This window comes from Mesocricetus auratus, unplaced genomic scaffold (assembly GCF_017639785.1).
Source record: "Mesocricetus auratus isolate SY011 unplaced genomic scaffold, BCM_Maur_2.0 Super-Scaffold_100009, whole genome shotgun sequence".
NCBI lineage: Eukaryota > Metazoa > Chordata > Mammalia > Rodentia > Cricetidae > Mesocricetus > Mesocricetus auratus.
The window spans coordinates 51,557,980-51,581,669 of NW_024429193.1; the positions used below are offsets into that span (position 1 = coordinate 51,557,980).

At 43.6% G+C, this 23,690-nt stretch overlaps 1 protein-coding gene across 3 annotated transcripts in view; it reads left to right on the forward strand.

Annotated features, from left to right (window-relative positions):
- Cttnbp2nl (CTTNBP2 N-terminal like) overlaps positions 1–23,690 on the forward strand; it is a 47,598-nt gene that overhangs the window by 19,561 nt on the left and 4,347 nt on the right. For all 3 annotated transcript variants that reach the window (XM_013118142.3, XM_021230953.1, XM_021230951.2), the window contains exons 4-5: positions 18,346–18,576; positions 22,105–22,212. In XM_013118142.3, coding sequence (XP_012973596.1) covers positions 18,346–18,576; positions 22,105–22,212 — 339 coding nt within the window. The remainder of the gene's footprint in view (positions 1–18,345; positions 18,577–22,104; positions 22,213–23,690) is intronic.

A 23,690-nucleotide genomic window follows, 5' to 3' on the forward strand; every position in this document is an offset into this window, starting at 1 on the left:
GAATGATAAAGCTTTTCTGCCCTCAGAATTGCCCCCTTAGTCTCTACTAGGTTTCTAAACCTTGAACCTTGTGCTTTTAGTATATTTTGGCTGTTTTCAAGTGCTCACCCCTTTGAGAACTTGCAGAAATATACTTCGTGAGAAATACACACACACACACACACACACACACACACACACACGTGTGCACTCATATACCAAAGCTTAGGGTATAATGTCCAGTAAATCAAGGTGCTACGAACACAATTAAAAATTCTTTTGTTTGGCCAGATGTGGAGGTGTGGTGCTACATACCTCCACTGGGGAAGCAGTGGCAGACAGATATCTGAGTTTGAGGCCAGCCTGGTCTACAGAGTGAGTTCTAGGACAGCCGGGGCTACACAGAGAAACCCTGTCTCAAAAATAAAGAAAATTATTTTGTTACTTAATTTGTTGTCTATTAAAATGCAAAGGTTGGGAGAGGTGTGTTAGTGAGGACAGTTATCTATGGAAACACTGCAGAGCCTTAAAAAATATCCAGCAGATGCAGATGCCCCTCCTTTCAAGTTCACGTGCACAGAGAGCTTTTCCTTCTGTCTCAGCATATTTAGATGAGAGGAGAAGAGACTTTTTGGAGTATCTGTTGAATCTAGGCAGATGATACTCCCATAGCCAAAGGGCAATAACCAAAGCAAGTGAAAGGTGAGCCTGCTGAAGACTAAGGACTCCCTACAGAGCAAAGTAAAACATCTAAGCTTGTGGCTTCTGTAATTGTTTAGAGTGATGCTATTTCATTTCTTTCGTTTGGCCTCTGGACACCTTCCCATTCTGTGTCCTTATCTGCTAGTGGGGAGAACAGAAAAAATACTAAGGAAAGCTTGAGCCTTCTTCACCGTGCTAGTACCTGTGATGCTCCGTGTTCCTCCCCGCATCATCTGCCTTCATCCCGTCAGAACTAGATGGGGTGGGAGAGGACACCTGTAATGGAAGGAATCAGAGCGTGCTCTGAGTTTTGCTCTGACCGTTTCTGCAGCCTGAGAGGGCACAGAATGGCACCTGATGCATGTGTCACTTCAATATTCAATCTCCCGTAAGCCTGGCAGAACCTGATGTAGATACATGGTAAATATTTGCTGTAGTAATTTTTGTTGTTGAAGATTAGCTCAGGGACATGATTGGTCACTAAGCCACATCCCTAGCACCAAATATTTGTTGAACAAATAAAATGACTGCCGTTGTGATGGTTGCCTTAAGACTGTGACAATACTTCAAGACAAGTGTTTGGAGCTAGTAAAAACTGTTCTCTGCCTTGGCTGCTTGTTGTGCATGTTTCTTAATGGTTTTTCTACTTGTGTCTAGTTCTGTTCATTGTAAGAATAGTGTGAAAAGTTAAAAGGAGCCAGAGGAGCAGGAGCTCTTTAAGAGAGTTGTTTTGATAGTGGCTTTCAGAGTTGGGCCAAGTGTTAGACTGAATCTGCGTGTGGCCTGTAGGAGATATAACTGAGCTCAGCCTCCATCCAGTTTAGTTCCGCCACAAGACAAGCATCTTTAGACATCTTCTGAGTCAGTCACAACTGGGGTTAGAGTCACAGTTCTCACCAAGACTCTGTTGTTGCTGTTTTGAGTTTACTTTTATTAATGTGCATGAGTATTTTGCCTTCATGTATATATGTGCACTGTGTGTGTGCCTGGTGCCTGGGAAGCCAGAGGAGAAAACCATGTTCCCTAAAACTGGAGTTACAGACAGTTGTGAGCCACCATCCTCTTAACCACCTAGCCACCTTTCCAGATATTTAATTAAAGTGAAACCTCATTAAATTTGTGGGGTAGTTTCTGTTTGTTTGTTTGGATTCTGTAACAAACCAGACATTATTGTCTTACAGCTCTTTTGCTTAATAGGTACCTGGTAGAATTTTTGGACTAACAATGATTTTTCTCTTATTAGCTCTTAATTCATGCTCCTTGAGTTGAAGGCTTTGGTCTGTTTTTTTTGGGGGGGGGGAGTTGTGTTTGGTGTTTTGATATTTTGGGGGGGACTTGTTTTGTGTGTGGTGTGCGTGTGTGTGTGTGTGTGTGTGTGGTGTGTGTTCACGCGCGTGTGCGCGCACGTGCGCACATGAGAACGCACGAACACACAAGTACATACAAACAAGTGGAGGTTCTCTGGGAGACCAGAGGCATTGGATCCCTTCCAGCTGGAATTAATAGGTTGTTGTGAGCTGTCTGAAGTGGGTTCTGGGTACCAAACTCGGGTCCTCTGCGAGAGCAGTATGCCCAGTTAACCACTGAGCAGCCATCTCTTATCTCTCCAGGCCAACTTTTTGACACAGGATCTCACTGTGTCGACTGGCTCAGGCCTCAAAAAGATCTTTCTGCCTCTTGAGTACTGGGAATAAAGTTGTGCTCTAGAAACGTCCAGCTTGGTCTTTCTTAAACAAATTTGAGTGGTCTTTTCTGTTTGCTTTCAAAGGAAAGGGACAATCTCTTTTCTACTTTAAGTTTTTGTTCTCTGTACAAAACCATATGGCTACCTGTTGCTTCTTAGTGAATATCAGGTCACACTGGCAGGCTTTGTTTCTTTAGGGAAAGATTATAAATGTCCTGTAGTTTGTAAAAAACGAATCCCACTATAGAGCTGGGATTGTAAAAAGCTTTATTTGCTCTCTGGAATCGTTGCCACATGCTAAATCTCACTGCAGCTCCTGTTATCTCCAGGTAGCATGCTTCTCCTACCCATAGAAAAGCCTCCTTCCCCTTCTCTGTTGCTACCATAAGCCTGTGAAAGGCAGTGTTTCAATGATGTAATAACTAGTCTTCTGTATGTGAACTTTAGCAGTTAAAGAGACCATTTACACTGTATTTGGTCCCAGTTGAACCTTATATAAACATGACTTAATGTTGAGAAGCATGTGTCAGGAAAAAATAATCTTCATGAAAGTCACATAAACTTTTATTTTCCTGAGTGAGAACACTATAGGAATCCCCTCAGTAGTAAAAGGAAAAGTACACTGGTCAGAAGCCAGGGGTGGAGCTACACAATTCAGCAGCAAAGCCCAGTTCAGTAATTCCACGCACTTAGAAAGTGCTGCAGCAGAGGTGGAGGACTAGGAACTGCAGTCGGTAGCCGTTTAAAATCCCGGAAACACATTGACCTCTAATCAGACTTAGAGCCCATGCTTTGCTCTTACTCTTCCGTGCTGGGTGTGTTCTACACACGTCTTCCTCGGATGCAGAGCCACACTGAGAGACAGAGACAGAGACACAGAGAGACAGAGACACACAGAGGCGGGGTGGGGGAGGAAGCGGGGTGCTACTACTTTACCGGTAGTTACTGTGTTATAATCTAAGTTTCAAAGTTCATAGGATAGAACTGTGTTCATAAAGCAAACAGTGTTGACGGGGTGCTGTCCTCTGCAAGGAAGATAAGAGCGCTTACTTTCCAGTGGCATTTTCTGTTGTTACCAGTCGTGCTTGTTTGGAATTACTTCATCCCCACCCTGATAACCAAATGTCTATCTTTTGAAACAGCTGACCAAGGTGAGGGTTGACTTTATGGCTTGGAACAGATGGTACATTATAGCTTCCCCCACCCAAACCCCTCCACGTGTTTGTGTTTTGAGACAGCCTTGCCATTCCGCCCAAACTGGCCTTGAGTTTACGATCCGTCCATCTCTGCCAGTGTGCTCTGGGGACCGTTTCCACAGTCACAAGGACATGTCCATCACCCCCAAGATCTTCCTTGTGCCCTTTTTAATCCAGCTGCCTAACCTTCCCACCCCACTCCTGAATCCCTGGTCTGCTTTCTGTCCCCAGATATTAGGTACATTATGGTTTTATGGAATCATACAGAAGGTATTCTCTTAGTTGTGGAAGAGTGAACTTATTCGACCTGCATGATTTTTTATTATGAGAGTTGTATATATGCAAATCCACCTGATTCTCTTCCCTCCAATTCCATCCTTATCTGCCCCCTCCCACTTTTTCCTCTCAACTCCATCTGCTTTGTCCTTTTGGTTTTTGTTGTTTTGAGACAGGGTTTCTCTGTAGCTTTGGAAAAGCCTGTCCTGGAACTCACTCTGTAGACCAGGCTGGGCTTGAACTCACAGAGATCCATCTGCCTCTGCCTCCCAAGTGCTGGGATTAAAGGAGTGTGCCACCAACACCCGGCTTCCTGTGCTTTGTTTTTAAATCCACAGAGTCCTAACAGTGCTGCCTGAATGTGCATGGGCACTGGCCCATATGCTGGAGCCCAGGCCACATCCCTGGAAAAAAAGACTTGTCCCATACCCCGTAACAGCCATCAGTTGCCGGTAGTTTCTCAGCTCGAAGTGGGACTTGAAGAGCATGTCACCCATTCACACTTGGGTTTTAGCTGTCTTAATCTTGTGTGGGTCAAAAGCATGCAGCCTCTGCGGCTGAGTCCTTACGCATAGCAGGCGTTTTATCATGTCCAGGAGCTACTGTTTCTCTGTGCACACATCTACTTCAGACTCTCACAGACATTCCAGCCCCTCTTTTGTTGTTGTTGTTGTTGTGTTTTTTTGGAGACAGGGTTTCTCTGTATTTGGAGGCTGTCCTGGAACTCACTTGGTAGACCAGGCTGGCCTCGAACTCACAGAGATCCTCCTGCGTCTGCCTCCTGAGTGCTGGGATTAAAGGCGTGTGCACCACCACCTAGCTCCAGCCCCTCTTTTTCAATGCTCTCTGAGCCTTGAGGGAAGGGAGTGTGCTACAGATGTCCCATTGAGCTGAGCATTTCACAGTCTTGGTCTCTTTACTAACTGCCACCTACCGCAAAAAGAAGCTTCTGTGATGACAGTTGAGAGATGCCCTAACCCATAGGTACAGAGACAAGTTAGGTGCAGACTGTTACTATGCATATGATTGTTTATTACCTATGCTGTTGTATGTATTGATACTTGATTTCTTTTATGACTGAATGGTGTTCCACTATCTGTATATATACATCATAGCTTATTGGATCTATTCATCTTAATATGTGCATTATTTCTAGCTCTGTGTCATTATAAATAAAGCCACTGTGAACATTTACCTGTGCAAGGCTTTGTGTTGACACATGCCATTTGTTCTTTTGGTTAAATACCTAGGAATGGAAAGACTGTATTAGATAATAGGTGTATATTTACTAGAGAGAGCACGCATGCATATTGTAAGTGCTTGGATTTCTTTAGCCACCATGCCAAGTATCATGTTTAATTTTTAAGAAACTGTCCAAGTAGTTTTCTGATGTGGCAAACCATTTTCTATTCCCTATCATGTGTTAAGAGTTCTGGTGATGCCCCAGCTTCACTGTGTTTGGTCCAGCCCCCTTTTTTATTTATTATTCTAACAGGTATGTCATAAGTCACTTCAATTCCATTGTTGTTGTTGTATGAGACCTTATAACCCAGGCTGGCCTGGAGCACACAGTGTAATTCAGGTTGGCTTGGAACTCAGTGAAGTCCTACCTCGGCTGCAAGTTCCAATGCCCACACTATGCTCTCATTTCACTTTTAATTTTCATTTCTCACTGACTAATGACCTTGAGTATTTAGGTGCCATCAGTATTTTCTTCCTTGGTTTTTTGAGATACTGATTAGCCCAGATTTGTCTGACGTTTACCCTCCTCCCACCTCAACCTCCTGTGTAAAGTTGCAAGTAAGGCTGTTCGTAGAGCAGAATTCAATGCAGTGGAAGTGCTAGAAACCACATAGCGTCTCATAGTGGGGTCTGGTCAAGAAAGTGGTGTAATCAGAGTGGAGTACCTCCAAACTACTAAGGAAAATGGTCTTTGTGTGTCATATGGAACCCTGTCCACAGTGCAGTATGTGAAAACATAGAACAATACTACGTTGTAACTGGTGGAAACTCCAAGCCTCTCCATTCTCCCTTGGCTGGCTTCCCTGAAGGTTGTAGGAGTCCTACACCACCCACCCAGGGCAGTGAGAGGGAAGTGCCAATGGGGTACCCTGGCAGAAAGAGCCAGAAGAAGGGGAAAGACCTTTAGTACAGGTGATTGTTCATAAACTGGGTGTTTGTAACAAGAAGCTTTTGTTCTTGAGTAATAAAACATCTGAATTTTATTCATGAAAACATTGGACCTCATCTATAACAGCTAGCTCTTAAGAGTAATTACATGGTGTCAGCTGTTGGCTAGACGGCTTTCTGGTACTTGTCATTCGCGCTGTGAATTGTGTGAGCAGTAATTACAGGTGCCAGAGAAACAGCGACTTTCCTCATCCAGCTCACATCTTCCTGTGGACTGTGGGGTCTGTGTATGGGGAAGGCCAAGGCTATGCCCTGGAGAAAGGGAAGTTCTGCTTGTCAAGTGTCACTTCCTTCCAGAACAGTTCTCCTCTCCTGGCAGATGGGGACGAGCACATTGCAGTCACTCAGCCTGTAGGACAGATAAAAAAGGAAGTGGCTTATTCCTGTTATTTTGACTTCCTGTCATTGTGTCTCCTGGCATGTGTTGGCCTCGTGATTCAGGTTTAATCAGAGGTTATTTCTAGCTGCTCCTGTGGAGAGAAGTAAGTTTTAGTTTAAAATAAAAACTGTAGTTTCTCATATAGTATTGTAGGAATAATTAGAACAGGAGGAAGCCATTTTATCTGCCTGCTGCCAGTCTGTGTGGAAAGAAGATACTTACAGAATGCATTGGAAAGTTTATTAAATGGAGAAAACCAGGGCCAGAGATGACTCTCAGCAGGTAAAGGTGCTTGATGCCCAATGATACCATCTCCTGACCTGAGTGTAAGTCTCAGAACCCGTGTAAAGGTAGAAGGAATAAACCATCTCCACAAAGTTGTCCTGACCTCTACCCTCATACACAGCAATAGATAAATGTTCTTAAAAGGGAAAGCTAGAAACATTTTTCATAGGGGCCTAAAGAGATGGCTCAGTTGTCAAGAGTCTGCAGCTCTTCCAGTGGATCTGAGATAGGTTCCCAGCACCCATATTAGGCAGCTCACAACCCCTTGTAACTCCAGCTCTAGAGATCCAGCACCTTCTTCTGGACACTCCAGGCACCCATACAGGAGTGGCATATACTCATGCAGAAGAACACATGTATAGAAGCATGAAAAAAAATTTTTTTAAAGAAATCTCTTCAACAGCACTGTTCTTTCATTGAGTGGTGGGAGGTTGAGGCAGGTAGATCTCTCTGAGTTCCAGGACATCCTGGTCTACATTGTATCTGAGGTGGGGGGCAGGACACACACACACACACACACACACACACACACACACACACACACACACGGACTGTTCTTCCATACACATCTAAGGATGTTCATTACACCACTATAAACCACTAAAGTAAAAGCTACATAGCCTGGTGCACCTCACTATGGATTATTTCTGGGTTAAGGGTTTTCACTGTGCATGCCAAGCTGGCCTTGAATCCACTGTGTAGCCCATACCCCAGTCTGGCTTCAGCTCACAGCAGTCTCTCTGCCTCAACCTCTCCAGTGATGGTATTTTAGACTTATGCCCACATGCCTAATTTGCAGGGTTTTTTCTTTTGTTGTTGCTGTTTTGGTTTGGTTTGGTTTTTTGAGACAGGGTTTCTCTGTGTAGCTTTGTAGACCAGGCTGGCCTTGAACTCACAGAGATCTACCTGCCTCTGCTTCCTGAGTGCTGGGATTAAAGGCGTGCACCACCACATAGTATTTTTAAAAAGGGGAAAACTGCTATGCACCTACTAGATCTCTTACAACAGTGATTGGAAAGACACAGCAGGGCCTTGCAGATTGGCTGTGTCGTTAGGTTTTAAACATACACACCTAAACGTTATGATTGCTTCAAAGTGACCCAGGAGAATTCAGGAAGACTTTCAGAGAGGAAAGGAAAATGGAATGGCCGAGGAGGAGAACTCAGACTTTAGAGAGCAGAAGATTGGGTTGCAGTCAAGAAGGACTTCCCTTTATCTATACAGTTACAATTTTATGAGTCCTGGGATATGTAGGTACACTACCATAGCCAGTTAGCTTTATGGTGCTGGGGTTTGAGCTCAGGGCTGCGTGCATACTGGACACGCACTCCACCAACTGGACATCTTCGCCAGCCCTCCTCTTCCCTTTCTTCATGGCTTACTCGTCGTCCTTGTTTACTTCCTCCTTTTTCTTGGTGCTCCAATTTCTTCCCTTACATTACTTCTTGCCCCAGGCTCAAGGCCCATTTGAACTAATTTCTGCATCCTGTTCTTTTTCAAAACAAGGCTCTTTGCACCCGTCTTCATTCTGAGCCACTTGCCATCCTCCATCTCCTCTGGTACGCTCAGACATTTCAGTGCCATTTGTATTCTGCCTCCCATTTCTAGCATCTCCCATTTACTTTTTACCTCTATCGCCCGACTAAATTCCATCTACTGAAAGGACACGTAACTTCTAATTCCTTCCTCTCTCTGTGCTGGGGATTGGACCCAGAACCTAGCTAATACATAACGCAAACTCTCTAACCTCTGAGCCTCCAGCCCCTAATGACTTCTTCTAATTAGATTACCTAAGTACCTTACTTTTGATAGTAGTGGGTGGTGATGGAGGTTAGTGGGGGCTGGTGTTCAAGACAGCGTTTCTCTGTGTAATAGCTCTGGCCATCCTAGAACTAACTCACTTTGTAGACCAGGCTGGCCTTGATGTTACAGGGATCTGCCTGCCTCTGCCTCCTGAGTGCTGGGGCGTTTGCCAGCACCACCTAGCTAGTGGTAGTAGTTTCTTGAGATAGGGTGTTGCTCTGTGTAGCTGGCAGTCATTAGACACAGCTGACCACCTACTTGAGCTTCCCAATTCCTAAGACTAGACCATTTTGTTTCATGTGTATGGATGTTTTGCCTGCACATATTTCATGTGTGCATTCCGGGTGCCAGTGTAGGCCAGAAGAGAGCATTAGATTCCCCTGGAACTGAAGTTACAGACAGTTTTGAGCCATGCGAGACCTCTGGAAGAGCGGCCAGGACTCTTAGCCACTGAACCATCTTTCCAGCGCCTCGTCTTCCAGTTTTTAAATTTCTCTTTCTTGTCTTGTTTTTTAAAGATTTTATTTATTTATTTATTATGTATTCAGTGTTCTGTCTGCATGTATGCCCGAAGGTCAGAAGAGGGTACCAGATCTCATGACAGATGGCTGGGAGCCACCATGTGGTTGCTGGGAATTGAACTCAGGACCTCTGGATGCACAGTCAGTGCTCTTAACCTCTGAGCCATCTCTCCAGCCCGACACTCTTGTCTTAATCCTGCTCAACCCCACATCATTCTTTTTCCTCCACATGCCTCTTAAATGAAATGCCCTCCATGGCTGTTTAGATAAGATTTTCTGTGATTCCCATGCTATATGTTCCAAATCTTTTCTAGAGCATTCCAGGACTGTGTTGTAGTAGTATTGTGTTTGCCCCTTAGACTTTGTGGTAGTGATTTGGGTTTGTTCTGTTGGTTGGTTGTGTCTGAGGGGAGTGGTTGTTTATTTTATAAAATTACATTTATTTATTGTGTCTGTGTCCATCCTTGTCTTGGAACTGGAATTGCAAGTGAGTTGCCTTGTGTGTGTGCTGGAAACTGGCAGCACACACTCTTAACCCTGAACGCGCCAGAACTTTGTTTGTTTGTTTGTTTTTTGGTTTTGGTTTTGGTTTTTTGAAACAGGGCTTTTATGTATTGCTTTGGAGACTGTCCTGGAACTTGTTCTGTAGACCAGGCTGGCCTCAAACTCACAGAGATCCGCCTGCCTCTGCCTCTCTGCCTGAGTGCTGGGATTAAACGTGTGCACCACCCATGCCTGGCTAATTTTTTAAAAAGCTGATTTTTTTTTAAATCACTTAATGTGATTTCTCTTTTCTGGTTGTCCTCCCTGAGTTTTATGGTAATGGGAAAACTGGTTAATTCTGATAAGCACTTCGCATTACATGGATCTTTCTGTTTTGTGTGTGACCCCATCCCCCACCCTATGAAGAGTCATTTCCATGGAGAGCTGGCTTTTAATCTCTTCCCAGTATCCATAACCTCTAAAGTACTCACAGGTATTTGTCACATGAAGAATGACTTCAGATCCGTTAAGTCTTAGTTGAATATTGTTAGTTCTCAAGAATAGATGCCATTTGATAATGTGTTTTTAGGAGAGACTTAACTCTAATATTTGTTTCATAACTCTCACTGTTACAGTTCCCATCCAGTCACGTTATTTACATCTCTGAGAACAGCTTGTTCTTTAGACAGGAAGCCATGCTTTGTGTTTGTTCTCATATTTGTGTGCGGATACCAGAGGGCAGGCTGTGCACCTCTTCCACTGGTTGTATTCATATACTAAAGCACATTTTCTGATTTTAATTTTTAAAATAAAAATTACTACCATTCCGGTGCTGGCAGTAGAACTCAGGTACTCCTGAAGAGTAGCCAGTGACCTCATGGCTGAGCCTCGTCTCCAGCCCCCACCCTGTTTTAATTTTCAATGAATATTTTGTCTTGGTATCCTTTCTAGTCAGTGTGAGGTGTAACCATCTGTATTCCCCAGCTGGATAATAGTGAGAGCTTTGTATCAGAAGAAAAACAAAGGCCTGCAGGTCCTTCCCCTCCACCCTCTCGCCCAGCAACAATGCAGTGTTGCTGGCCCTTGCCCTCAAGGGTAAATAGAAAGTATATCTCCCAGACTGTCCCAGTGAGGGCTTTTATGAGCATCTGTCTGAATTACAGATACTGTCTTTCAGAATGCATTTCGTTACCCTATGGGCTTTTCTCCTGTGGGCTCTGTTTTTATTGGGGATTTGTTCTATTTTGTTTTTGGTGGGGTGGGGTGATTTGAGACATGGTCTCACTTTGTAGCTCTGGCTGTCCTGGAATCAGTTTGAGGACCAGGCTAGCCTGTGTTTGTAGAGATCTCCCTGTGTCTGCCTTCCCACTCTTGGGATTAGAGCCATGCACTACCATGCCCAACTGTGAACTGTTTCTCAAGATTTTTGAGTTTGAATTTTTTGTTGTTGTTGCTTTACTTTGTTTTGTTTTTGTTTAGAAAAATGTCATCATCTTCCTTTTCTCTGTTTGCCAAATTAACACTCTTTTAATTTTTTTGCTAAACTTATTTTTAATTTATACATGCAAACACACACATAAATCTAAAACAAAAAGTTAGTACAAACTAACTTTAGACTAGAGAGATAGCTCAGCGATTAAGAGGGCACACATACTGCTCTTCCAGAGGACTCAAGTTCAGCTCCCAACACCCACAGCAGGCGACAGTTCACCACTGCCTCTAACTCCAGCTCCATAGGATCATATACTTCCTGGGACATGCGTGCATATCAAGACACATAAACATAAAAATAAATCCTCTTTAAAAACCTTAGCCTCAGAGTTAAGTGTTTAAAAGGAGCTCACATGTGGTGGCAGATCAGTGGTGGCGTAAGCTTGGTCACCAGCATTGAAGAAGGAGCTTGCTGTGTGAGCAAGGAGGGATCCTCTTCTAGCTGGGTGACCGCAAAGGGAGGACTGAAGCTGTGCAACTGTGAAATGGGTCTTGAGTGGGATGTGACTTTATTTATTTGAAGCAGGGTCTCACTATATAGTATTGACTAGCCTAGAACTCACAGGGATTAAAGGTGTGTGCCACCACACCTGGCTTTAATGTATTCGTCTGAACTAATACTCCTAATCCCATATGTGTACTCACCCAGCCTGGCCAGCATGAGTGTGAGGTGGTCAGAGATGAGCTAATACTCCTAATCATTCATGAGTACGCACCCACGCAGCCTGGCCAGCACAGCTATGAGGTCAGAGGAGAGGACAACTTCTAGGAGTTGGCTCTTTTCCACTGTGTAGGTCCCAAGTATCAAACTCGGTTGTCAGTGTTAGTCTTGGCTGTAAGTACCTATACTCACTGAGCCCTGTGCTTTTCAGTATACAGTGAGTAAAGGAGTTTTAGTACATTTCTAGTAGAAAGGTTTTCAGGTTTGTAGGATTAACTAAGGTGTCTCACAATGTGGGCTAGTCCCACTGTGCAGCACTCCAGAGGGAGTTTGGGGTCATGTACCTCCCCAACTCCCCACCACCTTACCATATTTCCTGTGATTCATTAAGTCACTGATTGTCCCATTTATCTGCCAGAACCCACCCACTTCCAGGGTTGGCCTTTTCCTTCCTACTCCTTATGAGTTTAAAGTCTGGGTCTTAGAAAATTCTCATCAAATAAACTGTAGTTGGTGTTCCTCTAAACATGGGTGGTGCTGTTTAGAAAACATTAAACAAGCGGAGGCTGCTGTCCCCTGCTGATGTTGAGTCTGTCTTTGAAATCTAGCAGATTCTCATCTCCTTGAAGACTGAGAACTGTGTCTCGTGTGGTCAAGTCTGTCTTTGTCTATCACTGCCCACATCACAGCATATGCGCTGCCCCGCAAAAATGAAGTACTCAGTGAATGCATGTGTCCTGGGAACCGTCCCCAGACTCCAGAATACTTTGGTTATTTGGTTTTTGTTTTCTTTCTTTTGTATATTACATATTTGATCTACAATCATACCTCTTTTAGTTTGTAGACTTTTGTAACACTTGTTAGTTTAAAATAAAATAGTAATGCGGATAACCTTTGTGTTAGAATTTGTATGTTTGTTTTACTTTAAATTGTTGAAAAGCAGAGTCAGGAGTCAGACTTCTGAGAGTTTTCATTCTGTTCCAGTGTTATTTAGGATTGAGGCATAGTATAAAGTAGATTTTGCATTGTGACATAGGGGACACAGGCTTCTAGTCTAACATGGAAGGAAAGTCCTTGAAATAACCCTCACTGTCCTCAGTGCTCTGCAGTGGTTTCTCTTCTGGTTTTTGGGAGGGAGGAGGGGTGGAAGTGAACCCAGTGTTTACTCTGTGCTCTGCAAACTTCCAGCTCCCCTTAATTCACCAGTTAGGGCCTAATCAATTGAAACCTATTCCTGCTAGGTTCTGGGAACATGGAACATTAGCTTACCAACAGACCTGGTCAGTACCACTTCCTCTTCTTACTGCAAGTTAGCTTTATAACTTTGAGAACGTTGTATGCTACTATTTAACTTCTCCTAAGAGAAATGGAGACAACAGTGATGTCTAATTGAAGAGGAATATTGCGCAGGACATGGGTGCACGCCTGTAGTCCGGCACTCAGGAGGATCTCATGTTCTAGACCAGCCTGAGCCACGTGGCTAGACTGCTCAAGCACACAAAAAAGAGGAATGCTGTTAGGGTTAGGCTGGAGATAGGAAAACTCAGCACACTGCTTTCAGGTCATAAGATTTGGATGTAGGCACCCCTGTTGTTTCTGCTGCCGCTATTAAAATCGCTTTGAGGGTCCCAGCAAAATGGCTCAGTGAATATAAGTGCTTGTTATCAATCCTGATGACCTCAGTTCAATCCTTGGGACCCACATAGTAGAAATACAGAACGACTGACTTCAGGTTGTCCTCTGACCTCGACGCGAGTGGTGTGGCATATGAATGAGCACTCACACATGTGTGTGCACACATGCTCTCTCATACATATAACGCAAGGGTGCTAAATTCAGTAGATACCAGTCAGGTCACTGAGATCCTACTGTAGCTGCTGTTGAAACATGCCTGACCATAGCAGAAGCTGGGAAGGGTGAGACCTGAATGCTTCCCTGGTGCTGATGAGGGTGATAATGTGGTGGACTCACTCTGGAAACTGATTGGGAAATTGTCATGGATTTAGACAAGTAGCTAGCTATAATTACAAAAGAAACAAAGCACTTCATCTACAAATAGTTCTTGATTGTCCATAGCAGCTTTATTCATAGAAGAACCCAACTTGGTAGAAGCAAATGTCAATCAAGAGAATAAATGCAGTGTATTCACATAGCATTCAGCACATGATCTGAAAGGACAGGTTACTGACATGCGCCGATGAGAGCGACCCTCATTATATTGAGAACAGAATAAGAATGTAGTGTGTGCAACTGTCTAGATGAAACTGGAACAGACAAAAGGACCACAGGAGTTGTTCTGGGAGGAGGGAGACCTCTGGCTGAAAGGGCACAAATGATTGTGTTGAGATTAAGAACCTTCTGTGATTTAACAGGGATGTGGGTAACAGGACGTGTATGTTTGTGTGGTGTCTGCACACATGTGGGAACCAGGGAGTGGGTAAGCCAGGTGTCTTGCCTGGAACGCTCTACCGTATTTCTCGGGACAGGACAGGATGTCTCCCTGAACCTAGAGTTGCAGGCAGTCAGCAAGCTTCAGAGACCCCTGTCTCCACCCAATCGCACGCCCAGCGCCAGGGGTTACTCCCGGCTGGTCTTTATGCTTGCACAGGAAGTAGTCCTGCACTGAGCCCTAACAAGTGCTTCTTGGCCATTTGGATTTTCTCTTTGGGTCTGTGGCCAGTGTGTTTTTAATGTGTGGTATTAAGCAGCCATAGAATTTCGTTGTGTTTTAAGGGATGTGTGATCAATCACCCGGCAAAAAGAGCTGGAGTTGTAGCCTAAGAGATCCTGGGATCCATGAGCAGCATGCGCCCCATTCTAATGAGATGTAGTGGCCAGGGAAGAGGCTTTGGGCATATGACAGCAGGAATAAATGAGAAATCTCTAACTTGCTTAGTTAGAGAACATAAAACTGTTGAGAAAGGTAAAGTGGGGTTTTTGTTATTGTTGTTGTTTGTTTTGGGGTTTTTTTATGTACCTCGAATGTTCAAGAGCATTTGCCCTACCTCCGTCCTTTCTTTTCTGTTGAATTCCCATACACATTTTCTTTCCCACTTCAAAAAGGTGAGCATATGGATCCAGGCCAGAAAGTACATATAACTCATGTCAGCCTCATTCCTGCAGGGAAGGACAGACATACTCCATGTTTCCTTTGGTTTCATCAAAACGTTTCACAGACTTTGGAATTTGGGTGTTGACACTGCTCCTTGCAGCCGCACTTACAGCTACTTAGATTAAATCCACCCTCAGTCCTGAATAGATTTAGAGCACTTTAGTCAAACAATAATCAGTCACCGTCTATTCTTATGTAGATAATTGCTTTTATAAATACCTGTGCCTGAAGATTACTTTGAGGGGAAGTTTGAAGTCCATCCTTCTTCAAAGGCAGTTGATACACTTTTTATGGGGAGGGGTGACACTTGCCACAGCACTCTTACAGAGGCCAGAAGATGACTTACAGGAGATGGCTGTCCTTCCATGTGGGTCCTTAGGATCAAATTGAGGTCACTAAACTTGGCAACAAGTGCCTTTTCCAGCAAAGCCATCTTGCCTGCCAGGTTGTTAGTTTGTTTTGCTTTGAGGCAGGGTCTCAGGTAGCCCAGGCTGGCCCCAAATTGATATTTATCAGGAAATGACCTTGAATTTCTGACCCCCCACCTTCACTTGCTAGGTACTGGCAATGAAGGCACGCACCGCCACACGGTTTCATGCTGTGCTGGAATTGGAACGTAGAGCTTCAGGCCAGCTAGGCAAGCACTCAGCCAATTGAGCTATCCCAGACTAATTCTTTACCTGTAGATTTGGAACCACTTCTTGTCCAAAGAATATAGGAACTGACTTCCTGCCCAAGACTGGACTATGCATGCTCCAGTGCCGTTGCACACATTGTACTAGGAAGGTAGAAAAAGAAACTATTTTTCTTGGGGCTGAGGGTGCTTGAAACAAAATCTTCCTTTGTGGCTTGGGCTGGCTTGAAACTCAGTTCTCCAGCTTTAGTCTGAGTGCCTGGCACTTTCTCTTTGAAGTCGGAGATAACACAGCCGGGACTTTGGAGACTAAGTACGGCAGGCTCCAAGGCAGTTCTGTGATGTTATTTTAAGCTTTCTGTAGTGATGTGTCTCCTCTAGCCTGTGAAGTGAAAATAAATGAGTAAGAGATGGCTAGTGTGTTCTGTCTGTTGATAACACCCATCGTCCAGTCTGTCTAGCAAGCCAATTATTTTCCTTTTCTCTGAAATTAAAGGCCAACGTATTTTCTGACAATGTAGGAATCTCTGTTCACCTGAAGTTTATATTGTCACTCAAAGCAAAGCAAAAATGCTGAAAAAGGAAATTGATTGATTTTAGCTTCATTATTGAATTTCTCCAAAGTTCAAACCCAAAATCATACCCATTTCCTCTGTGTATTCTTAATAGCTGAAATATTAAAAATCAACATTGGCAGTTTGGGTCTTCAAACTTTACTCTGGTATTTAATATTAATGACAGCATGTCTCATCCCCTGTCTGTGGCCAGCTTGAGGGGGTCACAGCTCTCTGGGGAGTGAGTGCTGCCTGCTGATACTCATACCCTGTGTGGTCCCATCTGGAATGTTCAGGTTGGGCTGCACACCTGAGGCGTTGATTACCTGCGTGCTGTACACCGTGGGAAATTGGCACTCAAGCCGTGACCTCAGGTGATCGGAACCTCTTAAGATCCCAACCAGTCACCTAACCCTCACCCTAGATTCCTAACCGTCAGATCCATGTGAGATAAAATGAGTATTATCTATGCTGCTGACTGGGGGGGGGGTGTTTGTTACGCAGCAACAGATACCAGGACATACCCCCCTAAAAAGCTACTTTCATTATTTAAGTTTTAGCCTTTGGTTTTGCTTCTTACTGTTTACAGTAAGTGTGTAGCCCATTTTCTGGGTGTTTGGTATCATAAATACAGCCTTCGGGTTGACCTTTTCTGTGTTTGGCCCTGTGGTAGAATTGCTGTGTGACTAGAGCCTTTTAGAAGTCCGTCCACAGTGCCTTGTCATTTCCAGGTGAAGCCATCTGTGTGGATTGTAATTACTGTGCAGGTGACTATGGAATTACTCTTAAGGACTCGGAGAGAAAGCAGACAGCCTAACAGCTGCTTTTAGGCTGAGGCCTCCTCAGAGAAGCTCCTATTACTCGGGACTCTGATGCTCATTAATTATACAGGATAATCACTGTGTGGGTTTTTAAAGTCATGTTTTTAGGATTAGTTAACTATATACCCAAACCTGGCAGACAGCTTCTCAGCAGAACTGATGTCCAGGTCGCCAGTTGTTCCCCGGCCAGAGGAGATGCTGGAGCTTCTCCCAGCCCTTTTTCCATTGCATTTGAAAAAAGACCATTAAAATAATTTTTTAAAGCTCCAGCTTATCCTATTTCTTTTGTAGTACAGAACCAATCGGTGACAGTAGTCATCCACTTACCACACTAATGATGCGGTCATAGTTACTGTAGAAGTGTGACCAGGGCAGGAGCTGTAGAAGACTAGATTAAATCCTCAGGGTAAGAGAAAGAAGAAAGAAATGGAAGGAAAGTGGGGAGGACTTAAGTTTTAGGCCTTGTGTGATGGCTCATGCCTGTAAATCCAGCCAGAATTCAAGCCAGCCTCCTCCCCAGTTAAGGACCTCCATATGCCAGTACACATGGGGATGTTTTAAAAGAAAGAATATTTTCAATGTAAGTAAATTTCTGTTTCTACTGTGTAAATATCATCAAACTGCTCCAATCATGTGTGACAGGGTGGCTGGTTTGTTTTGGACAGGATTTCACTGTGTAGCCCAAACTGACCTCCAATTCAGGATTCCCCCATCTCAACCTCAGGTCGGGGTTATGGGATGTGGCACCACACCCAGCCTCCCGGTTTTCTTAATAGTTTGCTTGTTGTTGCTTTTGTTGTTTGTTGTTTTTGAAACAGGGTCTCAAAATGTTGCTCATGCTGACCTCAAACTCACAGAGATCCACCTGCCTTTGCCTCCTGAGTGCTGGGGTTAAAAGTGTGCCACCATGCCCAGCCTCTGTAGAAACTGCTAATGCCACTCTGTTTACCCGCATGTAGTACTTTAACAGAAGAAAAGTGAGATAACCCTGAAGGTAACACAGACATTTGCGGGGGCGGTGAGCCCGAAGCTTCACGACAGGGACTTGGGAGGCAGGCTGGCTAGTTTTAAGTCTCAGTCCTGACAGTTGACTAGCTGAGGAACAAGCCTCTTAGTAATGGTTTTCTCATCTGCAAAATGGAGATGATTAGTGCTACTTTATAGGGCTGTAAAAGTGTCCAAGTTAATATGGCCATATCTCGGCATTTGGGAAAGTAGAGGCAGGCGAAACTCTGTTAGTTTGAGACCAGCCTGGTCTACAGAGTGAGTACCAGGACAGCCTCCAAAGACACAGAGAAACCCTGTCTCGAAAAACAAACAAACAAACAAACAAACCAATAAATAGATAAATAAGGCCATATCTGCTTTGGATAATGTCTAATTCCTAGTCAGCTCCTTGTAATCATTATCACACTGTCCCACCTTCTGAAGTTGCCTGCTTTTTGTGAGTCACCTGATTTGTAGTGAGATTTACACCAATGCTACCACATTTAATATGTAAGTACTGGTTGTGGCACATTCCTCGCTTTAATGGTTTTGTTGTGTTCTTTGTTTTTGTTTTTTCTTATTCTCAGGCCCAACACAGAGATACTTTCATTGAAGAACGCTATGGAAAATATAACATCAGTGACCCTCTAATGGCTCTTCAGAGAGATTTTGAAACACTAAAGGAAAAAAATGATAGTGAGAAGCAGCCAGTGTGCACAAACCCCCTCTCCATCCTCAAGGTGGTGATGAAGCAATGCAAGAGCATGCAGGAGCGAATGCTGTCCCAGCTGGCGGCTGCCGAGAGCAGGCACCGGAAGGTAGGCTCGCCCATAGGCAGGGGCGTGCTTCAGAAATCTTCAGAGGACTCAGTAAATCATGCCGTCCTGTCAGCCACCAGTGTTCATGGGACTCTGATGGGGCAGGGGACCTCTTGGTATCAAAAGGCCCTTCAGTTACACAGGAGCCAGAAGAACACAAAGGCAGTACAGATTATTGCACAGGTTCAGTTTAGGGATCAGGCCAGACATTACTGAAGGAGACATTCCTTCTTGGTATGTCACTCCAGAACACTTGGTGCATTTCTTTTTCCAGATCTCAATCTTCCATACTTTGGCAACAAGTGAGTGCTTAGCCAAGCTTGTAGTTGAACATAGCGTTCTCTGTTTGCTTACTTAAGTGATAAATAAAAGAGATTAACAGGTATTTAGGGAAGAAAGAGTATAAATCTACCTGATTGTAACCATGCAAGTGGAGATTGTTTCCATTCATTCTAGTTTTGTGTTTCATTACATGCTGTGAAGCCATAGACAGCTCCTAGGATAGCTTGCTTTTAAGTTTTTCCTATATTGGAGTGGGGGGGGGCAGGCTCTCTCGTTCTGTCTGATAGCTCCTAAGTAAAAAGGGCAAGCCTGCGCTCCCTGCATTCTTCATCTTTTAGAATTCTCGTGTGTGAACACTTGTTTCTCAGCTTGTCATTTACTGCTCAGTTTTGGCCTGCAGACAGTGTATGACAAGAATCTGCATTAAAAAAAAAAAACTACCAGTTTAGATTTGGGTCTACAAGATAGGCATCAAGAGTGTTTTGTAGGAGACATTTTAACCAAAAAAAAAAATGAGGTCAGCAACTGCAAACTTAGTAGACATTGGTTTGTTTCCATAGATATCTCTGCAAGAGCTCTATGCTGAAGCCACATCTGGTGAATTGACCCCAAGCTGGGTCTCCTTGCCTGTCAGCCTTTGTTTCTCTTTATGGAGTATAAAGGATGGGTCCTTAGTCATGGGTAGGCCACAGATGTCCCACAAGGCCTCTGAAATACATAAAATGTCAGAAGTGTATGCATTTTTGTGGAAAGTGTATTTTTTTTCTTCTTTTAGTCAAATTCCAAAAGTTGCCTAAGACCTCAAAGAGTCTAACCAAGAATGTAGCATCTAGAACATTTGTTCACATGAACTAAGAAAATCTTCACCAGATCCTTGAGTGGTGGGCAGGCCTTGTTCCCTCTTCATACAGGAAGTAATTGAGCTGGGCTGAATGACGTAGATGTCATGGAAGGTATAGTGAGTGTAGTTTGCAGGTTTGGGTGACTGGAGAGAAGAAAAAGTAAAAAACAATTGAAAATTCCTTGGTATGCTGACTGTTTCAAGTGTAAAATGTTAAGAAGCATTATTTTTGTTTTGTTTTGTTTTGTTTTTGTTTTTCGAGACAGGGTTTCTCTGTATTGTTTTGGAGACTGTCCTGGAAGAAGCATTACATTTTTGAAACCGTAATCTACCTGTTTGTTTGTCTAGTTTCTTGAGACAGGGTCTCATGTAGCCCAGAGTGACCTCAGTTCCCACTGTATCACCAAGGATGGCCTTTACTATGTGGGAAGGGTTGAAGGGTTGTATCACCATGCCCAACAAAGTACCTGTCTGTTCTTGGGTCTGTTACCGAAGTAGGGCACTAAACTTGTCAGAAATCAGTTGGTACTTAGAGGTCTATAATTAGAGTAAGCTTACAGTCCAGTCTGAATTTGCTGAAGATTCCCAGTGTCTACCCTTCACCTCTGGGAAAGATTAGGATCTGAACAACAGGTGATGCGGTCACACTGCTTGTAATGAAAGGAGAGTTCCTCAGTCATATCTTCTCCTTGCCCAGCCCCTACCATGCAAAGGTAGCTTTATCTTTGTGGATTCCTGGAGCTCCCGTTAGGCTTGAACTCACTATGTAAGTGAAGATGACCTTTCAACTGTACCTCCCAAGCACTGAGTTTACAGATATACTCTTCCTTGAAAGTATCTGATCTTCTGAAAATTCACTCTGAACCAGCCTCCCACAAGCACCTGCTACTTCCAGGTCCCAGCTCTTTGGGATCCTAAGGGTAATAGGCTCCCTCCACCTTACTGAATACTGCCTCTCCTCAGACTCTTTTCCTACTTCAGGATGTTATTAAAACTGCCTGTCTGGGCCTGGAGAGCGGCTGAGCAGTGAAGAATGCTGTTGCTCTTCCAACGGCCCAAGTTCAGTTCCTAACACACCCACATCAGACAGCTCACAAGCACCCGTAACTGCAACTCCATAGACTCTGATCCTCCGTGGGCAACCACACCAATGTGGTACACACACATTCTCACACATAAATAAATAAATAAATAAATAAATAAATAAATAAATAAATAACTCTTCCAAAAACCCCTTTCTCCTCTGCTAAAGCCTCTCCCGTCTCTGAGACTTTGTAATTTATTTCATTCCTTTCTGCAATTTTAAAGGGCTCTCAAGAGAGGATAGGTAAACATGGCTACCAAAAAGGTTTAACCAAAAACCCTTCTATTAAATTTAAAAACTAGATTTTTTTAAGCCCCAAAGCTAAAGTGTTTCATTTTCATAGTTTTTGTTGTTATTTATTTGTTTTGGGTTTTTTTTGTTTTTGTTTTTGTTTTGTTTTGTTTTGTTTTTTGTTTTGTTTTGTTTTTTTTTTTGGAGACAGGGTTTCTCTGTGGCTTTGGAGACTGTCCTGGATCTAGCTCTTGTAGACCAGGCTGGTCTCAAATACACAGAGATCCTCCTGCCTCTGCCTCCCGAGTGCTGGGATTAAAGGTGTGCGCCACAACCAGCTGGACCATTCCTAAAAACTTTTGTGAGATGAAGCCGTGAGAAATGGCCATTGAGGTAGCTGACAGTGCTGTGTCCTGGAGGTCTGGCCTGAGCCACCTCTGAAGAAGAAGCTACTGACTAATACATTCCCATCTAGGATATTGTGTGGTTTGGGCAAAATTACATGGGAAGTGTCCCCTTGTGCTTGTATTTTCCTTGAAACTGGTTTGGATCCTTGAGCACCAGGATAAAATGCCAAATCATTAAGAGTTTTGTGAAGAAAATCACCACTTAGGATCCCAATATTTGAGCCTTCTGCGCATAAGATGAAGTAGGAGTCTTCCCTGTTTTATCTGGGCATACAAAAATAGGTATTATTAGTTAAGTAAGGAACAGGACAACCCACTTGAGATGTTTAATTTCAACGATAGTATTGAGAGGAACACCTCAGCCTTGTATAGTCACACACACACACACACACACAGTAGATCCCTAGTCATACCAAACTGCATATGATTCCCCAGACTTCTGCTAGTTCTCAAACCTTCTCAACCCCCACAGCTAATTAGTTGCTCTCGTCTCTGTTTGCATTCTTCTGCACATACTTCAGCAAAGCAAATATCTTGTTTTCTAGCACATAGCTTACATGTCTTTCACCCTTCTAGACAGCATGCTCCTTAACGGCCCTGGCTGGATTTCATTTATTTATGTAATCTGGAACCCTCGAGTGTTGAGTGGTATTTGAAAGTGAATGTTTTAAAATCCTTTGCAGGTGATCCTTGACCTTGAAGAAGAAAGACAGAGGCATGCGCAGGACACCGCTGAAGGAGATGATGTCACCTACATGCTGGAGAAGGAGAGGGAGAGACTGACACAGCAGGTAACTCAAGAAGAAAGATCATGATGGCACTTGCCTAGAGTGGCATTTCTTAGGTTCACTGTCAGTCTGCCAAGTTACATTGTAAGTCCTCAAAAAGAAGATAGAATGTTCCATGTTTATCATGTCTATTTCCAAAAAGTCTTCTTTTTTTAAACATAGATTACTTGGGGGTTGGAGAGATGACTTAGTGCTTAAGAACACACACTGCTTTTGCAGAGGACCCAAGTTCCCCACATCCACATCGGATGGCTCACTGCTCCCTGTAACTCCAGCTCTGGGGGATCTGAAGCCTCCTCCCGTCTACAGTGACACCTGCACTCACATACACTTAGCTCCCAACATGCACCCACAAGTACGTACAGTTTTAAAGATAAAGGAAGCATAGATCTCTCAGTGGAACTGTCATTTATAGCACATACTTTAGAGGTCTCTGATTTTCAAGATTTTTTGTTGTTTCACAATCTACAGTAGCAGTGTGGCCTGTCACAATCCAACATGCCTAAAGCAAAGATTGCAGGACACGTAACAACCCTTTGTTCCTATACAGTGATGTTGTCAATCTTTTAGACATGGGCTCACTATGTCATTCAGGCTATCTTTGAACTCACACTGTTTTTTTTTAAGTATGATCATGACTTGCTGAATTGATTTCCCCATCCATTAATGTATCTCATTTTGGAAATCCCTGACTAGAAGGGTTCGAGTCACTCTGTCTCCTCTCATTCAGAGTCTGTGTGATAATGTTAGACAGTAAGGCAAACTACATGCATGTAGACCCAAGGATGGTTGGTGGTGCATGCCTCTAATCCTAGCAGTTGGAAGGAGGATTTGAAGTTCAAAGCAAGTCTCAGAGTAAGACCTTGTCGAGCCGGGCGTTGGTGGCGCACGCCTTTAATCCCAGCACTCGGGAGGCAGAGGCAGGCGGATCTCTGTGAGTTCGAGGCCAACCTGGTCTACAAAGTGAGTTCCAGGACAGCCTCCAAAGCTACAGAGAAACCCTGTCTCGGGAAAAAAAAAAAAAAAAAAAAAAAAAAAAGACCTTGTCGAATGAAAACAGCAACTAAAGGAAGATTTAAGTGCAGCTACTTAACTTTGTTCTTTTTTTTTTTTAAGATCAGAGAAAATGATTTCAGGAACTTAAAGTTTGATTTTCAGCGGCTTCCATCCCCAGATCTAGCTTACATAGTGTTCTGTTATTTGTTTTGGCTGATTCTATGTTCACTCCACATACCTAAAACACAATGATGCATCATATTCCTGCTGTTCACCCCGAGGCAGTTAGGAACTCAAATGCCTCGTAAGTCATCAAGAAAAGATTAAATCATCATAGTATGTGGGGGTTCTGTGTGGGATGTTTTCATACTCCAAAAATACTAATTAAATTGAGCACCGTGGTGTTCCTGTTAATAGGGTGCACCAGAGAGCAGCTAGCGAGGGCACCCCACATGATCATAATTTTCAGTGCACCCTTTTGCTTT